This window comes from Balaenoptera borealis (assembly GCF_965194805.1).
Source record: "Balaenoptera borealis genome assembly, chromosome: 7".
Classification (NCBI taxonomy): Eukaryota; Metazoa; Chordata; class Mammalia; order Artiodactyla; family Balaenopteridae; genus Balaenoptera; species Balaenoptera borealis.
This window is the reverse complement of record NC_138864.1, coordinates 19351785-19376463: the sequence shown is the minus strand read 5'-3', so window position 1 is coordinate 19376463 and position 24679 is coordinate 19351785. Positions and strand designations below refer to the sequence as shown.

The following is a 24679-nucleotide window of genomic DNA, read 5'->3' as shown; positions in this document are numbered from 1 at the left end:
GAACACTAAGTAGATTCAGGAAGTTACCATGGCAACAGTAATGGTAATGACAGCAAAAACTGTAAAATACAGTATTTAAGGTAGGCAAGCTCCTTATAATATTGATACATATGCCAACACTTTAGCGACTATTCACAGGTACTTTCCTGATCAGTGAACCTGTCTACTTCAAAGCTAGTAGGATTTAATAATTCATACATTTGCACACATTTGTAAACATCATGGCAAGAGAGTTTCTGGAAACTGAACTCTTACCTGAAATCACCTTCACAGAAATAGGTTGCTTCTGCTGTATGGTTTGAGTGTGATTAAATCGGGCGTAACAGATGTAGTCTTCCCGGGTATCCTCTGGGAGCACATTGGAAAAATAAAGGTCTCCATTCAGACCCTGGGAAACTCTCTCACTTTGTGGAAGTCTTTGAAAGGCTGGAGAAAGGCGGAGAGACATCTAGATCATTCCATCAAAAAGTGGCCACTTTCCAAATTAGTGAGATAAATGTATCTACTAATAACTAGTTCTGTGAACTTCACTTGAATGCTTTTTTTCTCTATAAAGATCTTTGAGTAAAAGCAAATAACTGTAAAAAAAAAAAAAAAAAAAAAAAAAAAAGACACATGTATTAAAACTCCAGTTGTACCTGCCAGACCCTAATTTCTCTGGAGTGAGGGTAGAGGTGAGATTAGAGTTGTCCAGTGAAGGGTTTCATGAAGCAAGCATAAACCAAAAAATGTTTTACAGAAAGAGTTTGCATGACTTTTCCTAACATTTAAGTTAATCCCTAATTGTTAATCATAGATACACACATATCTCAGACAGTGCATTACGGAAGCTTGTAAGGATGTTACCATGGGTTGCATCCATTGCAGTACATACACAGTCAGACACCTTATACTGTGACAGCACCTAACTGTGATGAACTAGGTCCTGGGCAAGGTGTCAGGCGGACCCGGTTCCCTGCCCTGAGCTTGGGACCTAACTGGAGAATCAGGCAGCAAACAGGCAATTAACAACAGGGTGTAATGCTGCAGACATGCCGCTCAGAGGACCCCCACACCCAGCCTCCCTCACCTCCTCTACTTTTTCTTTTCTGTGTTACCTATCACCTTCTAACAGACAATGTACTTTACCTGTCATGTGTATGGCTTATAGTCTGTCCCTCCGCACTAGAATTTAAGTTCCAGAAGGACGGAGACTGTCATCTGCTTTGTCTACTGTTATAGCCCTAAAAATGCACCTGGCCCCTCACAGAAGCTCCATAATGAAATGAATAACCATCAGCATTCTGACCTTCCAGTTTCACATTTAACAACCGACTTCTCCTCAGGTCCAAGGAACAGTCTAGCCTCAGGCGTGGAGGGGAGATTTTCTAAGGTGATGAAGAACTCAGGGAGATGGGACCAATGATCTATGTGTGAACTTACACTTGGCTGGCTAGCATGACTCAGGAAGCTTCTGACTCAGTTCACTGGGAGAGTTCTTCAGCTCTGAAGTGAGAGAACTAGGAAAAATTGTACCTCCCAGTTGCCTGGGGCCAGGTGTCACGTCTCCCGGAGGATTTCTCGAGTCTGAGTCAAGCAGCTATGCTCCTACAGCAAGAGGTGCCCTATCTAAAATGTCACGAAATGCAAAATTATGGGGAAAAGCCTGCAGCTCCCTTGGGCAGGAAAAGGGAGGGAAATGTGGAGCCAGACCTTGAAAGGATGCTGGTTAGTCATGTTAGTCAAGTTCTAGGTCAAGATGGGGGTTTGGTTGGCGGTTGTAAATTCATGGTTTGAAACCATTAACCAGGGAAAGGGTTGTTTTAAAAAATAACTCAGAAAAATAATGTACATTTATTTCATGAATACAAAGAGTTAAAGATAGGGACACATTTATTCTCTTCCATTTCTCCTGCTGTATTTTATTATAGACCGGTGTTGGGAGATCAAATGAAAGGGAATGCCGTTTTATGAGGATGGTAGCACTTTGCCCACTGAGTTCCTTTGCATTACATTGGGACAAAAATGTATGCAGATAGGAATAACGTGATAAGGTCATCTTGCCAGAAGAATGCTACACAGATCTGAATTTTTTCTCATATCCAGATGAAATTTCACTTGAAAGGTCCAGATGCTTTGCCTACAGCCTAAAATGTATGTAAATGACATGGCCAGCAGTGCAATGTGAAAAAAATTAGTTACATATTCAGATGATTCTGAGACTTTACATGTATATGCCTCTTTATTAAGTGGAAAAGTCATCAATTCTGAATAAGAACCAAGAACCAAATACTGGGCCTCCTTTTGGCAGTACCTTTGGATACTGTTATTCTCGACCACATAACCCACTCATTTACATTTGATTTGTTACTTATTCTTTCAAAATCTGTAAAAGCTGTTACGTGATCATAGGAAAAATATCTTTGCCCATTTATTCATTTATATATTTATTTTCCAATTGCTTTGTGATACTTCCTCTGAGTGCTTTGATACAGAACAGTCAAAACTGGAAATGAAACGTGAGAGCTAAATTTTATCTTCAGTAATGTGCACAGCTGGTGATTTCAGAGGAAATCATGTCACTGAGAACAGAATATATTCCCTACAAATATTTTGCAACCATTCCCACCATTCTACCCAAAGGACTCTTGTCAAGGTCAACAGCGACCACCGTGTTGCCAAATGTAATACTCATTTCTCAGTGAGACTGGAAATTGATCTCTCAGCAGTACTTGAACCAGCTGATATTCTGTCTGCCTGACACTTTTTCTTCCCCTCGTCCTGGGGACACCCTCTCTTTTTGTTTTCTTCTTACCTAAGTGACTGCTCCTTCTCATCGACTTTCCTTTGCTCCCTAAGTTCTTGGCCCCTGGAGGCTCCTGGTCTCAGTCCCCAGGCTTTGCTGTTCACCACCTGCACTCCCTCCCTTCGTCCTCTCCTCCAGCCTCCGGCCCTACAGAGCGTCTCTGCAGCACTAACATTCACACATTGCCGCAAGAGCCCTGAATCTTCCTTTGACTCACGTAGCTGTAGCTCTGACTCCTGCTGGACACCTCCACAAGGATGCCTCACAAGCTTCTCACATCCCAAACCCTGGTTCCTAGTCTCCAAGGTAACATGCTAAGGGGAGGTGTGGAAGGATGGGAGAGCAGAGCAACAAACAATTCCCTAAGGATAGGGATGGGGTGAACAGATGTTAAACTGCCTAATGAATGACTTCATTTCTCTGTGCCTCGGTTTCCTCATCTAAAAAGTGGTAAGAGTCATCCGAGATGCTTCCTGGGACTGTTGTAGAAAATGGATGAGATAACTTATGTAAAGTCTTTAGCAAAGGGGCAGGCACTTAGTAAATGCCCAATCAATATTAGCTGTTGTTACTACTATATATAAAATAGACAATCAATAAGCATCTACTGTATGGCGCAGGGAACTGGGCTCAATATTCTGTAATAACCTACATGGGAAAAGAATCTGAAAAAGAATGGATATATGTATATGTATAACTGAATCACTTTTGCTGTACACCTGAAACTTAACACAGAACTGTGAATCAACTGTACTCCAATATAAAGTAAAAAATTAAATTTAAAAAAATTAGCTGTTTTGGGGGATAAAAGAACGAAACTGAAAGAAAAGACATAACACATCCTGAACAGCTTGATTTCCTTCCCTTGATGGGCTTCTGCTGTTTCAGGAAATGGCAATTCCATTTTACTAGTTGTTCAGTCTTAGACTTTGGGGTTACCTTTGATTCCTCTCTCTCATGCCTCCACCCTGACCCCAATAAATCCTGGAGGATCTACCTTCAAATTATATCTGGAATCTGACCATTTCTTCCTTCCTCCCTCCCTGCCTCCCTTCCTTTATTTTTTTCTTTTTTTTTATGGCCACGTGGCACGTGGGATCTTAGTTCCCTGACCAGAGGTCAAACCCGCGCCCCCTGCGTTGGAAGCATGCAGTCTTAACCACTGGACCACCAGGGAAGTCCCTGGAATATGACCATTTCTTACTTACTTGACTGCCACTACCCAAGTCCGAGTCCCCATCAACTCTTGCCCAGATCACAGCACTGGCCTCCTAACAGAACGCCCTTCTCTCCCTTTTGTCCTCTCTGTTCTCCACACATGAACCGAAGTGATGTTCTTACTATTTGTTTTGATTCAGGTGAAGCCACTCCTTCAATGTCTTCCTACTTCACTGAAAGCAAAAGCCAAAGCCCTTTGCACTGGAGCCCCTGGACTTTCCTGACCTTTTCTCTCACTGTCGCCCTTGGGTCAGTCAGCCCGGGCACACTGGCCTCCCTGCTGATTTTACACACTCCAGGGATGCTCCTGCCCTTGGGGCTTACACTGGTTTTACTCTTTCCAGCCAGATATTTAAGGGCCTGCTTGCTCTTTCACTCCTGTAAGTTTCTGCTCAAAACTCTGCTTATTTTTCTTCACAGCACTTACTGCCAACTGACACATATTTTCTAAATGCATTTATTCTCTGCTTCCTTCTCTCCCCCCTTTTATTCCCATTGCATAGAATATAAATTCAGTGAGAGCAGGACCTTTGTTTGGTTTATTTAGAGAGGTGCCTGGTACATAGTAGGTGTTCAATAAAATAAAGTGACTGAATGAAAGGATACGTGATTTATTTTCCTGAGAATCTCTAAGACATTTTATAAACATCTTACGAATCACAAGAGGTAATAATTGATTGGGACAGCCAATAATCATAAGACTCTTGAAGAAAGAAAGTTCTTATTCTTAAAACTTACAATTATCCATCCAGAATATTATAGGTGGTGGTAACCCAACTGGGGGTCTGCAGGGAAGTACCAAAGACTGGCCATTTCTAAGTGTTATTCGTTCAAGTTTTTCTTTGGTCCACAACGGTGACCCTAATGAAATAAAACAATAACTTCTAAGTTATTTCTGTAATGGAAAATAAAAAGAGCACTAGAAAGAAAGATAAACCAAACTTTTGGAGAAATAGTAACTCAAAATTTATATACATTAAGGTAACGACAAAAAAAATTTTAAATACAGTGTTAAAAAAAGACATTAATAGTATAAATTCTGAGTCAGCAATTCCACGTCTAAGAATTTATATTAAATAAATCCTTAAGAAGATACAAACTAATTTTACTACAAGCATGCCCTTCATGAAAGAATGAAAAACATTTCTATGTCAAAAGATTTGTTAAACAAATAACTGTACATGTACACCTTTGAATATCATACAGTGTTAGACACTGTATAAGTATACTCATTTATAAGATTAATATAAAATATACATGATATCTAGATAAGGCAGAAAGGGTTATAAAATAGTACTTCACAATGAGCTTGTTTTCGACATGTACATACATATCTGCCTAGGTAAAAACAGAAAGAATAGTAATTTCCTTGAATGAAAGGATTTGGGAGTAATTTTTAACTTTCTTTTTTGTTCATTTGTAATTGATTTATTCTATAATGCACACATATTATACACATAATAAACATTTTAAAAAATGACCAGAACTTCAAATGGTTGCTGTTCTTTAAATACATGCTCTTGGGTTGTTGAGAGCATCTGGGTACTGACTAATGCAAAAAGAGCCACAATAATATCAAGATAGTGAGGTCACCCTATTTCCAGTGAAATTTTGAAATAAAAATGTTTAAAGAAATACATGCATCCCAATGTGCATAGCAGCATTACTTACAATAGCCAAGACACAGAAGCAACAACCTAAGTGTCCATCGGCAGATGCATGGATAAAGAAGATGTGGTACATATATACAATGGAATATATTACTCAGCCATAAAAAAAGAATGAAATTTTGCCATTTGCAGCAACATGGATGGACTTGGAGGGCAATATGATAAGTGAAATAAGTCTCTTTATACAGAGAAAGACAAATACTGTATGATATCACTTATATGTGGAATCTAAAAAATACAACAAACTAGTGAATATAACAAAAAAGAAGCAGACTCACAGATACTAGTAGTTACCAGTGGGGAGAGGGATAGGGGGAGGGGCAGTATAGGGGTAGGGAGTTAAGAACTACAAACTCTTATGTATAAAATAAGCTACAAGGACAGGTCCCAGTGTGGCTTCCGTGCCATCCATCTCGCGGTTGCTGCCGTAGGAGACCTTGGCGGTGGCCCAGGCCACACGTGCCCACAGGCCCCCACTTGTCTCCTGTGGCAGCCTCCGTGTGGTCACCCAGGCCCAGCCAGCCGCCAGGGCTCTCAGTCTGCCCGTTCTCTACTGGCCGCTTACTTCGGGGTCCAGCAGATGCCGGAGACCAGGGAGCCCTCCTGCAGGACCTCGCAGGGGCTGCTAGCTGCCTCCTGAGCCCACTGGGTCTTCAGAGACTCTCCGGAGAAGTCGTGTGGCTGACAGGGTCTTGGTTCTCTGGCGGGGTGTCAGGCCTGTGCCTCTGGGGTGGGAGAGCTGAGTTCAGGACATTAGTCCACCAGAGACTTCCCGGCTCCATGTAATATCAAATGGCGAAAGCTCTCCCAGAGATCTTCATCTCAACGCTAAGACCCAGCTCCATTCAACAACCAGCAAGCTACAGTGCTGGACACCCTACGCCAAACAATTAGCAAGACAGGAACACAACCCCACCCATTAGCAGAGATGCTGCCTAAAATCTAATAAGGTCACAGACAACCCAAAACACACCACCGGACGCAGTCCTGACCACCAGAAAGACAAGATCCAGCCTTATCCACCAGAACACAGGCACCAGTACCCTCCACCAGGAAGCCTACACAACCCACTGAACCAACCTTAGCCACTGCGGGCAGACACCAAAAACAACGGGAACTACGAACCTGCAGCCTGTGAAAAGGAGACCCCAAACACAGTAAGTTAAGCAAAATGAGAAGACAGAAACACACAGCAGATGAAGAAGGTAGAAACCCACTAAACCAAACAAATGAAGAGGAAATAGGCAGTCGACCTGAAAAAGAATTCAGAGTAATGACAGTAAAGATGATCCAAAATCTTGGAACTAGAATGGAGAAAATACAAGAAATGTTTAACAAGGACCTAGAAGAACTAAAGAGCAAACAAACAATGATGAACAACACAATAAGTGAAATTAAAAATTCTCTAGAATGAATCAATAGCAGAATAAAATTCTGAGCTGAGGCAGAAGAACAGATAAGTGATCTGGAAGAAAAAATAGTGGAAATAAGTACTGCAGAGCAGAATAAAGGAAAAAGAATGAAAAGAATTGAGGATAGTCTTAGAGACCTCTGGGACAACATTAAACCCACCAACATTCGAATTTTAGGGGTCCCAGAAGAAGAAGAGAAAAAGAAAGGGACTGAGAAAATATTTGAAGAGATTAAAGTTGAAAACTTCCCTAATATGGGAAAGGAAATAGTCAATCAAGTCTAGGAAGTGCAGAGTCCCATACAGGATAAATCCAAGAAGAAACACGCCAAGACACATATTAATCAAACTCTCAAAAATTAAGTACAAAGAAAAAATATTAAAAGCAGCAAGGAAAAAACAACTAATAACATACAAGGGAATCCCGAAAAGGTTAACAGCTGATCTTTCAGCAGAAACTCTGCAAGCCAGAAGGGAGTGGCAAGACATATTTAAAGTGATGGAAGGGAAAAACCTACAACCAAGATTACTCTACCCAGCAAGGATCTCATTCAGATTTGCCAGAGAAATTAAAACCTTTACAGACAAGCAAAAGCTAAGAGAATTCAGCACCACCAAACCAGCTTTACAGCAAATGCTAAAGGAACTTCTCTAGGCAGGAAACACAAGAGAAGGAAGAGACCTACAATAACAAACCCAAAACAATTAACAAAATGCTAATAGGAACATACATATCGATACTTACCGTAAATGTAAATGGATTAAATGCTCCAACCAAAAGACGTAGACTGGCTGAATGGATATAAAAACAAGACCCGTATATATGCTGGCTACAAGAGACCCACTTCAGACCTAGGGACACATACAGACTGAAAGTGAGGGGATGGAAAAACATATTCCATGCAAATGGAAATCAAAAGAAAGTTGGAGTAGCAATTCTCGTATCAAACAAAATAGACTTAAAAATAAAGACTACTACAAGAGACAAAGAAGGACACTACATAATGATCATGGGATCAATCCAAGAAGAAGATGTAACAATTGTAAATATTTATGCACCCAACATAGGAGCACCTCAATACATAAGGCAAATGCTAACAGCCATAAAAGGGGAAATCGACAGTAACACAATCATAGTAGGGGACTCTAACAACCCACTTTCACCAAGGGACAGATCATCCAAAATGAAAACAAATAAGGAAACACAAGCTTTAAATGATACATTAAACAAGATGGACTTAATGGATATTTATAGGACATTCCACCCAAAAACAACAGAATACACTTTCTTCTCAAGTGGTCATGGAACATTCTCCAGGATAGATCATATTTGGGGTCACAAATCAAGCCTTGGTAAATTTAAGAAAACTGAAATTGTATCAAGTATCTTTTCCGACCACAATGCTATGAGACAAGATATCAACTACAGGAAAAAAATCTGTAAAAAATACAAACACATGGAGGCTAAACAATACACTACTTAATAACCAAGAGATCACTGAAGAAATCAAAGAGGAAATCAAAAAATAACTAGAAACAAATGACAATGAAAACACGACGACCCCAAATCTATGGGATGCAGCAAAAGCAATTCTAAGAGGGAAGTTTATAGCAACACAATCCTACCTCAAGAAACAAGAAACATCTCAAATAAACCACCTAACCTTACACCTAAAGCAATTAGAGAAAGAAGAACAAAAATCCCCCAAAGTTAGCAGAAGGAAAGAAATCATAAAGGTTAGATCAGAAATAAATGAAAAAGAAATGAAGGAAATGATAGCAAAAATCAATAAAACTAAAAGCTGGTTCTTTGAGAAGATAAACAAAATTGATAAACCATTAGCCAGACTCATCAAGAAAAAAAGGGAGAAGACTCAAATCAATAGAATTAGAAATGAAAAAGTAGAAGTAACAACTGACACTGTAGAAATACAAAGGATCATGAGAGATTACTATAAGCAACTCTATGCCAATAAAATGGACAAGCTGGAAGAAATGGAAAAATTCTTAGAAATGCACAACCTTCCAAGACTGAACCAGGAAGAAATAGAAAATATGAACAGACCAATCACAAGCACTAAAATTGAAACTGTGATTAAAAATCTTCCAACAAACAAAAGCCCAGGACCAGATGGCTTCACAGGCGAATTCTATCAAACATTTAGAGAAGAGCTAACACCTATACTTCTCAAACTCTTCCAAAATATAGCAGAGAGAGGAACACTCCCAAACTCATTCTATGAGGCCACCATCACCCTGATACCAAAACCAGACAAAGAAACTACAAAAAAAGAAAACTAAAGGCCAATATCACTGATGAACATAGATGCAAAACTCCTCAACAAAATACTAGCAAACAGAATCCAACAGCACATTAAAAGGATCATACACCATGATCAAGTGAGGTTTACCCCAGGAATGCAAGGATTCTTCAATATATGCAAATCAATCAATGTAATAAACCATATTAACAAATTGAAGGAGAAAACCCATATGATCATCTCAATAGATGCAGAAAGAGCTTTTGACAAAATTCAACACCCATTTATGATAAAAACCCTCCAGAAAGTAGGCATAGAGGGAACTTTCCTCAACATAATAAAGGCCATATATGACAAACCCACAGCCAACATCTTTCTCAATGGTGAAAAACTGAAACCATTTCCTCTAAGATCAGGAACAAGACGATTTTGTCCACTCTCACCACTATTATTCAACATAGTTTTGGAAGTTTTAGCCACAACAATCAGAGAAGAAAAAGAAAAGGAATCCAAATCGGAAAAGAAGAAGTAAAGCTGTCACTGTTTGTAGATGACATGATACTATACACAGAGAATCCTAAAGAGGCTACCAGAAAACTACTAGAGCTAATCAATGAATTTGGTAAAGTAGCAGGATACAAAGTTAACACACTGAAATCTCTTGCATTCCTATACACTAATGATGAAAAATCTGAAAGAGAAATTAAGGAAACAGTCCCATTTACCACTGCAACAAAAAGAATAAAATACCTAGGAATAAACCTACCTAAGGAGGTAAAAGACCTATACTCAGAAAACTATAAGACACTGATGAAAGAAATGAAAGATGACAAAACCGATGGAGAGATATACCATGTTCTTGGATTGGAAGAATCAATATTGTGAAAATGACTCTACTACTCAAAGAAATCTACAGATTCAATGCAATCCCTATCAAATTACCAATGGCATTTTTCACAGAACTAGAACAAAAAATTTCACAATTTGTATGGAAACACAAAAGACCCTGAATAGGCAAAGCAATTTGAGAAAGCAAAACGGAGCTGGAAGAATCAGGCTCCCTGACTTCAGACTATACTACAAAGCTACAGTAATCAAAGCAGTATGGTACTGGCACAAAAACAGAAATATAGATCAATGGAACAGGATAGAAAGCCCAGAGATAAACCCACACACATATGGTCACCTTATCTTTGATAAAGGAGGCAAGAATATACAATGGAGAAAAGACTGCCTCTTCAATAAGTGGTGCTGGGAAAACTGGACAGCTACATGTAAAAGAATGAAATTAGAACACTCCCTATCACCATACATAAAAATAAACTCAAAATGGATTAAAGACCTAAATGTAAGGCCAGACACTATAAAACTCTTAGAGGAAAACACAGGCAGAACACTCCATGACATAAAGCACAGCAAGATCCTTTTTGACCCACCTCCTAGAGAAATGGAAATAAAAACAAAAATAAACAAATTGGACCTAACAAAACTTAAAACCTTTTGCACAGCAAAGGAAACCATAAACAGGATGAAAAGACAACCCTCAGAATGGGAGAAAATATTTGCAAATGAAGCAACTGACAAAGGATTAATCTCCAACATTTATGCAGCTCCATATCAAAAAAACAAACAACCCAATCCAAAAATAGGCAGAAGACCTAAATAGACATTTCTCCAAAGAAGATATACAGATTGCCAACAAACACATGAAAGGATGCTCAACATCACTAATCATTAGAGAAATGCAGATCAAAACTATAATGAGGTATCACCTCACACCAGTCAGAATGGGCATCATCAAAATATCTACAAACAATAAATGCTGGAGAGGGTGTGGAGAACAGGGAACCCTCTTGCACTCTTGGTGGGAATGTAAATTGATACAGCCACTATGGAGAACAGTATGGAGGTTCCTCAAAAAACTAAAAATAGAACTACCATATGACCCAGCAATCCCACTACGGGACATATACCCTGAGAAAACCACAATTCAAAAAGAGTCATGTACCACAATGTTCATTGCAGCTCTATTTACAATAGCCAGGACATGGAAGCAACCTAAGTGTCCATCGACAGATGAATGGGTAAAGAAGATGTGGCACATATATACAATGGACTATTACTCAGACATAAAAAGTAACGAAATTGAGTTATTTGTAGTGAGGGGGATGGACCTAGAGTCTGTCATACAGAGTGAAGTAAGTCAGAAAGAGAAAAACAAATACCGTATGCTAACACATATATATGGAATCTAAAAAAAAAAAGGTTCTGAAGAACCTAGGGGCAGGACAGGAATAAAGACGCAGATGTAGAGAATGGACTTGAGGACATGGGGAGGGGGAACGGTAAGCTGGGATGAAGTGAGAGAGTGGTAGTAACATATATATACTACCAAATGTAAAATAGATAGCTAGTGGGAAGCAGCCGCATAGCACAGGGATATCATCTCAGTGCTTTGTGACCACCTAGAGGGGTGGGATAGGGAGGGTGGGAGGGAGACGCAAGAGGGAAGAGATATGGGGATATATGTATATGTATAGCTGATTCACTTTGTTATACAGAAGAAACTAACACACCATTGTAAAGCAATTATACTCCAATAAAGATGTTTAAAAAAAATAAGCTACAAGGATATATTGCACAACATGGGGGATATGGCCAATATTTTATAATATCTATAAATGGAGTATAACATTTAAAAATTGTACACCTAAAAAAAAAATTGTACACCTGTAACTTTTATAATATTGTACATCAACCATACTTCAATTAAAAAAACATTTAAAGAAATAACACTTAGACATCAATTACCCATTTCATACCTAATTTATTTCCATCTGGCTGTTTGGAGTATGCTTATACATAAGATTCATGAGAAATTAATGATTAGATCAATTTGAGGAAAAATACACTTTTCTTACCCCTGGTGTTTTATTCTGGACTTGTACAAAAGACACATTGGATTGGCAAAGCATTAGGCTGAGGAACTGAGGTCAAGTGGAAAGGGGTGATGATTTTCAGAGGATTGTAATCAACGCCATTGTTTTCTTGTAATGGTATTTAGATGGTGTAACAGATGCTGGGGTTGGAGCTATACTTTAAAAAGGGTCCTGTTTGGTGAACAGGTCCGACTTACTGGATGGACGGATGACAATGTTATTAGAAATTGCAGCCCCGCGTTCGTTCCTGGCTGTACACTGATAAACTCCTTCATACGTCTCCGCTTTCCCCTCGCTCATGATGTTGACTGTGAGGGTTCCCGAGCCAGACTTCATGGTGACAAGAGGGTCTTTATCTATGTCGAAATGAGTCCCATTTCGGGTCCAGGAGAAACTGCCCAACGCATAAAGGATTAAGCTTGTTTACAGTCCAGAAAAACAGGATTATTTCCTAACAAATTCCTAGCAGTTTTAGGGATTTCTAAATAATGATTAGATTTTATAGTATTCAGTAAAAAAGCAATAGGCTCCATACCTAAAATGTTTCATTGAATTATGACTTAGAAGAAAGTGCCGGCCATACATACTAAGGTACATGTCTTCATTAGCACTAACCAAAATCTGACTCAATAAAGAAATCATGCATACAAATTGCCTGTCATTTTTCAAAGAAAATATAGGAAGTAGGTCTCCGAGGCACACTCTCTTAGAGCTTTATTAGCATTTTTACTGTAAACTCCATTGTTCATGGAATTGATAACCTGCCTATAAAGATTTGCTCTGGGCTGAAGTGTAAGAAGAAAGGCCTTCACGAGTACTAATATATGTGTGTGTTTAAAAGTGATCAGACCAGTGTCAAGTTGCCAAAATGCAAAGTATGAGTTGGGAGGAGAGGAAGAAACATGAGTTCAGTGGTGTTTTAAGTGTCGGTTATTAAAAGTGATCATTGTATATCAAATATATTTTGAGAATTTTTAATTCTAGAGATGATTTTTGTAAATTTCTTAGGAAGTATTTCAAATTGTCAACGGAAAGTCTTCGTTTTCAGTTTTATTTATGTAGAAGACTGCCTTATATAAAAGTCCCAGGGTCCAAGTAATCAAACACTTGATAACTGGTCACAAATCAACAATGGCCATGCTCTTACAAAAGCATGAATCTCTAAACTTGCCCATGATTTCCAAGCCCTCTTGGATTTCCCTTCCCACTGCTTATCCTTATAGCAGGAGTTGTCACAACTCCTAGGGTAGGGGACAGCGGTGTTGGCTGCTGCTGGCTTATTGTAGGTAGAGGCCAGGGATGCTGTAAAGTATCCCACAATGCACAGGAAAGCTCTTGTCTCCACAGCAAAAAATTACCCAGCCCAAAATATCAACAGAGCTGAGGCAGAGAAATCCTGCCTAATAGAGAGTTACAGGAGGTATTAATTAAATGTTAAACTAAAAGGGGTGTCATCAAAGGACATCACATTAGGGCCTGAGTGCTCGAGGGTTTCTAATAATATGACAGAAGAGATTGTTTTGAAGCCAACCTTTGATGGAAGTTTTTGATATACTTTGGTAATTTTTTTCTCCGGTGCCAGTCTGTGATAGATTAATAAGGCTGGTCATAGACAAACTTGGAAATAAAATATTGAGAAAATTTCCCTTCTTTATAACTTTAAAAAATACACATTATCTCTCAAAAATAATAATCCAACTCTCCAGAATTTCCATATATTACTGGACAAGTTAGGGATCATCCACTAAGGAGCTGTGGGCCCTTGGTTAGGTTAACCTAGCATTACTGGGCATCAGTTCCCCATCTATAAGATATACTCGTTAGACCAGACAATGTCTAATGTCTCTCCCAACTCTAAAAAGGCTGTACAGTGCTCATGCCAAGGTGCATATGGAGAATCCTGAGTGCTGAACACTGCCATGTTTGGAAAACCACTTGGGGCTATTTTATAGACTTGTAGAGAGCTAGGAGAGATCTTAGAAGTTGTCAAGTTCAACTTCTTTATTTTACATTTATCTGTAAACTGAGGCCCATAGAGAAGGAATTTGCCCATGTCATAAGGCCATCAGAAGGCTCTTTCCATATCTTCCCACAATTTTTTAGCATATCACAGAAAGGTATCAGTATGGAAATGCAACCATCTGGGTTTTTAAGAAGAATCAACTGAATTTAATTAAGCAGAGAGACAGAACAATGAACCTACAAATGATACTTTAATAATACGCAGGACCTGAGATTAACTTCAACATGAATATCAATGCTTATTATCAGTATTATAACAGCAGAAAGCACACCCACCTTGGAGGAGGTTTCCCTTTGGCCTCACACTGGATTACAATATTCTCCCGTGGGTCAATAATGTAATCTTTTGGAGACTGTTGAATAATGGTTGGAGGTTGTACCACTTAATGGTAGAAAGAAGAACAATGTAAAGAAATAAATCATTTAATATCATAATAGCAATCACTTTTTTCTATATCAAAATCACTTACCCTAGACTAAATGTGCTCCAAATGTTTTTAGTAATTTCTACTGTGGTAACACACCCCCTCAACAGATTTTTAGCTAAAAGACTCCTAAAATTTTGGAGTCAAGGCATAACTCCCTTTTGGTAACTTTATATGTGCTCATAAAGCCCATTTTCCCACATGGAAAGTTTGGGAAAATAATTACCAATATAAGCTTAATATTAAGATAGTTTCATTTCTGATGTAACAATGAGAAATTTCTCTGATAGCTTTGATTCAAATGATGCCTTTCAATGAAATTTAAGTTATGAGGTAAATTTGTATCTTTCTTGGGAAACAGTAACTGACTTGTAGTTCATTACTGGGCTCATGTAAATTAATACATTGGTAACAAATATATTTGAGAAGCTAAGGTGAAAAAGATGGTTAAAATTAGAGACTTGACATGTCTTATTAGAGCCAGGAGGTAGGTGGCTACTAGGAACAAAGATAAAACAACCTTCTTCAGAAGAGAAATTGAATTGGGAAGCTCTCTGTTTTAGGAAACAATATTCTCATTTCACTCTTCAAAGTGTTATCTGATCATTTATTATCAAATTGTAGGGAGAAACCGTTCTGATCTGGAGCAACTGAATCTGAAAAAAGCTGGTACGTGGACATTTGATGTTCAGGTCACTCTAAGATTACCACGTCTTCCTTCTTGTGAAATCAGAATCACAGAGTGTAGAACAGGAAGGGACTGGAGAAATAATCCATTTCGACTTCTTTTGTTGCTCAGAGTAGCAAAATAGCTTGACTAGGAAGGCACAAAGCAGAGAAGAGAAGCGAACTCTCCTGGTGGAAGCCACTGCCTTGCACGACTCGAAGGAGAGCTGTTTACACAGACCAGTGGTTCTCAACCTGGGGCCATTTGCCCCCAGTCCTTGGGGGACATCTGGCCACATTCAGAGTCCATCTTGGTTGTCACCACTGGGATGGGGGTGGTCCTGGCATCTGGTGGGTAGAGGCCAGGGATGTTGCTAAACATCTCACAATGCACAGGACATCTTTACCACGTAAAGACTTATCTGGATCATTTTTCATATTCTGGATTGTCCCTTTCCTCTCCACCTATGCTCTGTGCTTCCTTTGTGAAACTTCTTCCACCTGCCAATCAAGTATTTCCCAAAGCTTAATAATCATCCTCAGCTTTTGTCTTTCTTTCCTGTGGTGAATTGTTGCCAGGGCTAAATTGATCATTTCCATGTTCAATGCCTTATAAATCTGTAAACATGGATCTCTTCTCTTGCTTTGTCTGCCGTCTCGGGGCTGTTCACCAGACATCTCTTACTAAACATCCAAATAACACCTAAAATATAGATAAAAAATGAAACTCATAATTGCCATCATTTATTGTGCACCTATTAACTGCGGGATACTGCACAGAGTCAATTTCAACTCCTTTCGCAAGATCCATCCCTTCCTCATCCTCCTTAGCCGGATGCTCTTCCCAGCCTCTAGCACTGTTCACAGGACACTCATTCTTCTAGCCGGCAGTTACCAAAGCTGGTTAACAGTTTGGGCTCGTGGTTAAGAACTAATCTGTCTATTTCTTACCAGCTGTGAGACTTCAAGCAAGTTTCTTAAACTTCTGTAAGCCCTCGTTTCCATAGAGGAAAAATAGGGTTTAAAAGTAGTATCTACCTCCTAGGGTTGCTGGGAAAATTAAATAAAATAATTTGTGTAAAATTCTTAGTACATTCCAGTCCTATAATGGTTCAGTGATGTTAGCTGTATTTAAATTACCATCATAATCATTTTTAATTAGACCAGCTTCACTTTGGAGTGATCCTTCGGGCTTTGGGAGTAGAGAGTTTGGGATGATGGAAAGGAGCCTAGAATTTCCCACTCAGGGATTGGTGGGCATAGGTGGTGGGTAGGGGGATTTTTAGGAGTGACTCAGTCCAATTCTTTGTGCTTTTCTGTAAGTGACAGAGGTGCAAGGGTGATGGTTGCAGACCCAGAACTTCTATTCATGTGTCTGTAACAGAGCTGGCTTAGCTGCCATGCGTAACTGCTAGGAGTTTACCACCTAGATGTACCTCTTTGAACCGTGCTTAGGTCATCTGGCAACTAACAAGGGCTTTGAAGTAATAAGGGGAAAAGGTGATTTTATATAATTTTCCTGGCTAATCTAATATCAAAGAATTTTTCAAATGCCTGAAAACTACTTTTTTAGGTAGATGACAGATGTTGCCCTACTGTCAGAGGCAGCAGTTTTTGATTAGAGCATGCCACTCGGAGACGATGGGAATGGGGGTGCCTGTCTTTTGCACACATCAAAACAATATTCAAATTCTCTGGGCCATTATACTGATGACACTTAGAAACACTAGTCTACCCAGTCCTACAGGTTGAAGAAGTTTGAGAGCGAACTCGGGTGCAGCATTTTCATGCGCCCACCTCCTATATATATACCCAAAGACATGTTTTTATTCCAGCAAGCCTTTAATAGCATTTCGAACCAGACATTCTCTTCAAATTTTGTGAATTTTCTCACTGAGTTACATCAGATGTGAACAAAGCTCAGCAGTTAGTAGCCCAGAATATTGGTAAAAGAAAGACAGTAATACCTGAGTCTTCAGAATTCATGCAAGGAATAGATTAAACCTGCTTCTTGGAATTTAAATGCAATGATTAGCCACAGTAAACACACACGCTTAAAAAGATGTTAGTCACGAAAACAAAATTGTGTGTTTTAATTCACAGCATTCATTCAAAAACAAAGACACAGTCAAATTTTCACACTGCCTGGTAATGACGGAAAGACACTTACAGTCTTCAAGAAGTTTTGCTTTTTCCCCATCAATATCAGCAGGTGAGTGGGCAAACAGGATTAAAGAAAATCAGGTGTTAGTAATAAGAACGTTAGCACCCTGAAGATAAAAGGGGCATCTTGCCTATTTTATTTGACCTAAAAAACCAGTAGAGCAAAGGTGGAGGTTGTGAAGTAGCAAGGGAAAGAAACTCCCATTAAAGGTTTTGTTTATTCCTGAAGCAGACCTTTCTACATACACATATGGAAGAACAAAAGAGATGCTGTAGGCCAAAAAATGATTCTGCCAGGAATAGGAATGGCTAATTCCATTCCATACGTGCTGTGCTGGACAAGTAATTACATTCAATTTGAAAAACAGCTGAAATCTACAATTAATCTGAGTTGTCACATACTGTGTTGTGTCTGATCCTATTATCCCAGACATCACTACGCACATGGTGATAATACCTAACAATGGGACATTGCTACAATGACAGTGCTCCATCCAAGCCAAATCCAACACTGATTTGAGGTTTTTATATTTCTATGGTTAATCGCCAAGTCGGTAATTGCACTTTTCAGACTGTTAGCATGTTTCTGCTTCAGAATTCCTCAGTCACCCAGGGTTTGCCAGTACCCACCCCAAGGAGCAGCTCACAGAAAGGGGGGATAAGGAATAGGGGCAGGGAAGAAATTACATTAGCATGCAATTCACGTGATTCTGCTGTGCTGCCTGTCATTACTACTTGCAAAGGTTAATGCAGGAGCGCCTGGGTTGCCTGTGACTTTCTTTTCATCATGGTTCTGCTCTTCTCCATTAGCAGCGATAATTGAGTTAGCCGTAGGTGACTGTTTCCCTCTGATTGTAAGATTGAGCAGTCAGATTAAAGGGGAATATATTTAACAGAAGAGAGAACAAAAGCATTTCTCTCAAATGCTCTTTCTTCTATACATCCATTAGGGCGAATGCTTACTTAGGCATTCCAACTCCAATGGGCTTAACCAATCATATCTCTTTTTTTTTTTTTTTTAACTGAAATTAAGGTCACTGAATGAATATCTTTTGAAAAGAAGGAGAATGTTGCATTTTCTTACACTTTAGACTAAAGATGCACAGAAAAGGGAGTCAACAAAGTATGGGGCCAATCACATCTCTTCTTAATTGCCTTCCCACTGGCAGTTGCAACCTCTTTGGCAAAAAAAAAAAATTGACATCCCAACAATTGAATCGCCCCGGGAAAGTGTACCTTCCTTGTACCTTGGAAAGCTCGCCAAACAGATGTTCTATTCAAGAAGCTAATGGATTTAAAGAGGTCATGCTGATTAGGGATGAAGAATAAATCAGTTCTGAAGTACAGTATTAGTCCAGATTTCAAATTCTGCTTTCCGTTGCAGGCAAAGTGACCCGTTGGCACCTAGCATTATCTTTAGTTCTTACAAACAGGCCACCGAGCCCAGGGAGAGTGCAGTATATACAGTACTTTATTCAGGAAAGGGTGGGCTCCTATAGTAGCTGTTACTTGCTCCATTTTAAATAGTAATTTTGCTGAAGACTTGTTTAATTCTCAACATTGACATCTTGGTCTTTGATCACCGTTTTAAAAACAAAGACCTTTCACTAGGCTTTAGATAAGATATATTTCCTAGCTCTAAACTCATATTTAAGATCCCAAACTCAAAAGTGAATTTTGCCTTGTCTGAATCCAGAGAAACAAGCCATGGGTAGTCTGGGGATACAGAGGGCGTGGGGTTGGCTGAGAGATGATCTTTTCACTCTTAGCATATGAAGAAAGAAGGTGGAGATGCAGGGACAGGATAAATGGTGGGTGGGGTGGGGGGGGGTCTCTGTGATCATTTTAAAGCAATTCCTATAGTTTTCTTGCAGGACGGCTTCTATAAAGAGTTGCCTGTTGGGAGGATCAGGGCAGTTCACAATTCACTCCTTCTCTGGTCAGTCCCCCACCATGGTACACCAAAAGCACCTGAGGGGAGGGACAGATAATGACAGGGAAGGGACAATGTGTCTGACCGATTCAATGGCCATTTCTAGGGTCTGATTCTTTATAAACACAGGGTGCTGAAGGTAAAAGCCAAATTAGTTTTGATTCACTTTTCAGGATCACACGGACATCTGCTCCATCCACACGGTTCAGAGTGATGGTAAATGCCGGGGAGGGTCTGACTCCCGGGCCTAACAGCTTTCCAACGTTAATACTTACGATCAAGAGGGACTTCCAGTGCACTAATCATCTGGCACAGGAAGAGTATCAGGGGTGCTCTGCCTGCAGATAAGTGCTTCTTTTTCGGCATCATTATTTTAAGCTGCATTAGCTGAACTCCCGCTGAGCCCCACAAGCTGAATTTCCTTTTCTTCTTTCACAAAAGATGTGTGTGCAATGTTTAAATAAGTCTCATGCAGGAAACTGAAAAAGGATAGGAGAAGAATTATCGTGCATTTTTTAAAAAAGGAGGAAATGAAGAGAGGGAGTCGGCAGCACAGAAAATCAGTTCTGTATTATACATGAACTCTAAATGGAACTCTAACTTCTAAATATTTCACTCTGAAGACTGGGAGAATCACTTATTCATAAATCAGCTAAAATTAGGTCAGAAATATTTGTAGTGATGTCAAGCAAAAGCTGTCAACTTTGCCACCCTTCTGGTTTTCCCATTTTGAATATCTGCTTTATATTAGAGGCGACCATGTCCCTAATAGATCAGGAAAACTTGGCTTATAAATCGGTTAGAAGGTGTGCCTTTGAAGGGGAGGCCTAATGGCTTCTCCTTTCTAGAGATTACCTCTGGGAAAGTTCAGGGCATGGGTGCCAATTTGCTTCCAACCCCAAACACTGATTTACCGGTTGAACCACCAAGAAATCTGGCCTTCTCCATCTCCTACCTAGACCGTGGCAACAGCTGTGCCTGGGCTCTGAGTTCCAGGTCTTCCTCATTGCAGTCACCCTCTTAAACAGTGCTGATTAGTTTTGCTAAGGGTCTTTGGTTAAATAGTGGGAGTAGCCCCATGGGACCTACCCAATTAAAGTTCAATATATCCTTAAATAAGTAATACAAAAACTGCAATGACCTGGTCTCAATTTATCCCACCAACCCATTTCCCCCTATCGTCATGTAAGTATTCTTTTTTCTTTGACTATCTGATTCTGCTTTTCTTTCTTGGGTCAATCCTTCAATACGCTTTGAATTTTCCTAACCTCTTGCCTTGGTTTATTCTATTCCTTTTACCTGGAATGCCCTCTCCACCATATTTCCTCAACAATGTCCAATGGATTTCTTTATAGAGCATTTATTGGGTTGGCCAAAAAGTTCGTTTGGGTTTTTTTGTAACATCTTATGGAAAAACCTGAACGAACATTTTGGCCAACCCAACATGAGCTGATCACTCAAACTAGAAGGCATTTCACTCTCTGAGAATCCCTGAAATGATGTTTTATTCGCCACATAGAATATACAGGTAGATACAGTGATAGACTTTTTTTGGGGTATGCATGCTCTCTCCCCTACTCCTTCAGGCAAAGATTGAGCCTCTCCCATCCTTGTATTCCTCTCCTATCACCTAAGATAGTATGCCTTGCACATGAAAGTGCAAGAGAACATGAGCACACAGAATACAGACCTCTGTCCTACAACAGACCTCTACCTACAATGACGGCTTTAATCACATCTTCTCGTTAATAAAGAGAAGTGTGAGTGACCAATGGCTCTCTTGAGAAGGTAGGGATGTCATTATTATAAACTAAGATCGTTCTTACAGCTTAAGTACTGAATTATTTGTGTAATCGTGTATTTTTTAAACTGTCCATCTTTCCCACTGAACTGAAAGCCTCGAAGGGTAGGGACCACATCTTTCCTGTTCCCCATTGTGTCCCCAGAGCTCATCACAGTGCCTGGCACATGGTAGGGAGTAAATAAATATTGGTAGAAAAAAAGTGAAGGGGGGAAAGGGGAAAGGTGAGGTTGTATTCAGATAGGCACTCTGACCACAGTCTGCCTGAGGCTATATTTATATTTACGTTACTTGATTTAAAAACCAAACTCTTGTCAATATGGTCAAATTAGCTGGCATATCATGTCTGTGTACGGAAGACAGCTTAAATGTATAAAAGAAAAATGAAACAATGCTAACAACATGTGTTTTGCCAGCAGCTGAGTTCTGATTTGAACCTGATTATAATTATAGTTGGACATTTCTTGCTAAACAAATACAAAAAAATATGCTAAACATAGACATTATACATATATAAATGTTATTTTGTGAATGAAACATCCATACTGTGTGGTTTCATTTAAGATCCAGGAAATTTGTCTTTCCGTATTATAATATATAAACAATCATGACCATTAAACATCGAGAGGCCGGTAGAAAAGCTCGCCCAACCATTTCTAACGAGAATATAAACCAGACTGTCTTTCTGTGCATGCAAAGCAGATCTATACCATTTAATCGAACTTACTTAGGTCTCTCATGATTTTTTGTTGTTGCAATGCTAATTGTGAATTTACACATAAGCTTCAAAGAAAATAAACATAAATGGCACAAATGGCACTAAAACAAGTCAATGTTACATACCACACATACTGAGAGAAAACGACAGAACCAAGCACCAAGAAAACACAAGGCATACCTGCCTGATTCGTGTGTCAAGCTGAGTTTATTCAATTTAAGTGCCTAGCTTTCTGAACAGACGCCAGAGAACTAAAACACTTTCTAAAAGATGTACTAAGAAATTGTAATGCCCGTAAGATCTTAAGCAACTACATACAATTTCCAACTTCTTCATTCATTATTTATTTTGCCTGGATGCCTTAACTATTCATCCTTCAGAACAGAGAAAACAACGAGACAACGTCATATAAAAGAAAGTATCATTCAACCTGCTTTGCCTTTTCAGAATATAGATGGAATAAAATATTCCACATTAAATCACAATGTTATATATAAAAAAAAATCTTAAGAAAAACTGAAACAACACTTACTTAAAGAGACATGAGTAAATCTTCACAGTGAGAGGAGGTCATGAACTACAGGAAATGAAGATGTGGTCTCTCTTCAGAAGCTGTAAGTTCATTTAAACCAATAGCCACAAAATCATCTCCAGTGTAGATTCTGTTTGGGGAGGACAAAGCAATGGCCCAGCCCACCCTCCAAATCCTGCCCATGGAAAATCACTGACTTCTCCTATGAATGCCATCACAGGTGAATAACCCAACACCCAAGGACAGCATTAGTCCCCGGCGCTCAGTCACAGTGAAAATCAAATATAGCTACAGAAAACTGAGCTTTCTCTCTTGAAGAGTGATGGGCTTTGCAAGTCTCACAAAGAAAAACCATTGCTTCTGTACTCGGAGTCCCGATGTCAGCACCCTGCCCTGCCAGGAGCCCACCTGTCTTTTAGTTTACCTTGGAAAAATGATGGTCATTCTCTCTTACATGAGAATCGTGAACTAAAACTAAATGGTTAATGCAATTACATTAAAATGAATGAAACCCCCATGTGAAATAGCAGCATCTTGTTTAGTCAAGGCTAGAGGGCATGTTAGCACAATATAGCTTATAATTTTCAAAAAATATTTGCCACAGACATTTTAAAGCATGCTTGAATGAGGCACATGACAGGTTCATCTTCAGAATATAAAACATCCTGATATTTAAAACCACATGTATTGTTAAAATAACCCAGAGTGATGATAAACAGGAAAGCCTTTTACTATTTCACTTCATTTCACTCCGGTCAAAGCAACTTTTCATGTATTACCTACAGAATCTCTTAACAGAAGGAAAAAAAAATCTCCCTCCTTTAGTAAACTTTTCATCATTAGGAAAGAAACGCAATTCAAGATTTCCTTACTTCTTTTGCCTAAAGTTCATATTAAACCATACAGCACATGTTGCCTCACATTTTTACCATACATTTTAAAAGAAAAACCTAAGTTTTTGACAAAGGATTCATATTAAGCCCAAGAAACATAGCTCTCTTGTTGCTTAAGAAGTCTTGTCATTAGAAAGAAAAGAAAATCTTTGTTTTTCTCAAGTGAAAACTGAAATTATTTGAATAAAAAAAAATATAGCAGCTCTCCACGAGAACCAGAAGGCCATGCATTACTTACCACTTCATTCTAGCCTGTCTGTACTTTTCAGCTGCCCAACATGGGTGGTTCAATGCTGATTGCACAGTGTAACACGATCTACTCTCTAAGCCAGTAAACAAAGATGCTTATGTGACTGGATGCCCTTTGGCACACTAATTATTGCTCTGGTGAGCCCTCGGCGGCTGGCCTCACTGAGTGGACGGCTAACTGGAAGTGGCATCATCTTGACTGTAAAAGGCGTTTTTCAGCAATCAACTCGGGATGGTTACTTTTTTTTTTTTAATTGAGGTACAGTTGATTTACAATGTTGTGTTAGTTTCTGATGTACAGCAAAGTGATCGTTATATATCAATACACATGTATATGTGTATATATATATTCTTTTCCATTATGGTTTATTACAGGACGTTAAATATAGTTCCCTGTGCTATACAGTAGGACCCTGTTATTTATCTATTTTGTGTATAGTAGTTTGTATCTGCTAATCCCAAACTCCTAATTTATCCCTCTCCCAACCCCTTTCCCCTTTGGTAACCGCAAGTCTGTTCTCTATGTCTATGAATCTGTTTCTGTTTTGTAAATAAGTTCATTTGTGTCATATTTTAGATTCCACATATAAGTGATATTATATATTTGTCTTTCTCTGTCTGACTTACTTCACTCAGTATGACAGTCTCTAGGTCCATCCATGTTGCTGCAAATGGCATTATTTCACTCTTTTTTACGGCTGAGTAGTATTAGGATGGTTACTTTTTATACTTTGTTAAACATTTACCAAAAGGAATAAGCACACTAATGCCCATTCCTAGCCCATGCTTGTGCTCGTCAATCACTGGTTTTGAGTCTGAGACTATGGAAGGAAGATTAGAGAGAAATGGACAAAAGACTTCGTATAATTAACACATGAACAAAGTCACACAAATCTACACAACTCCACTACCAGGAATGCGCCTTAGAAAAAAGTAGTTTGGGATTATGTGACTCTAGAGATTGTAACGATCTCTTCAAATAACAAGGCAAAC

The 24679-nt window shown here is 39.1% G+C and overlaps 1 protein-coding gene across 18 annotated transcripts in view; it reads right to left on the bottom strand.

The window, feature by feature from the left end:
• NRCAM (neuronal cell adhesion molecule) overlaps positions 1-24679 on the bottom strand; it is a 318604-nt gene that overhangs the window by 71960 nt on the left and 221965 nt on the right. For 11 of the 18 annotated variants that reach the window (XM_082399714.1, XM_082399728.1, XM_082399724.1 and 8 more), the window contains exons 4-9: positions 19769-19972; positions 17568-17585; positions 14583-14688; positions 12482-12678; positions 4742-4864; positions 256-426 (exon numbers count right to left, since the gene is read on the bottom strand). In XM_082399714.1, coding sequence (XP_082255840.1) covers positions 256-426; positions 4742-4864; positions 12482-12678; positions 14583-14688; positions 17568-17585; positions 19769-19877 — 724 coding nt within the window. In that variant the 5' untranslated portion in view covers positions 19878-19972. The remainder of the gene's footprint in view (positions 1-255; positions 427-4741; positions 4865-12481; positions 12679-14582; positions 14689-17567; positions 17586-19768; positions 19973-24679) is intronic. The other 7 variants (XM_082399725.1, XM_082399726.1, XM_082399715.1 and 4 more) reach the window with 1 other exon arrangement.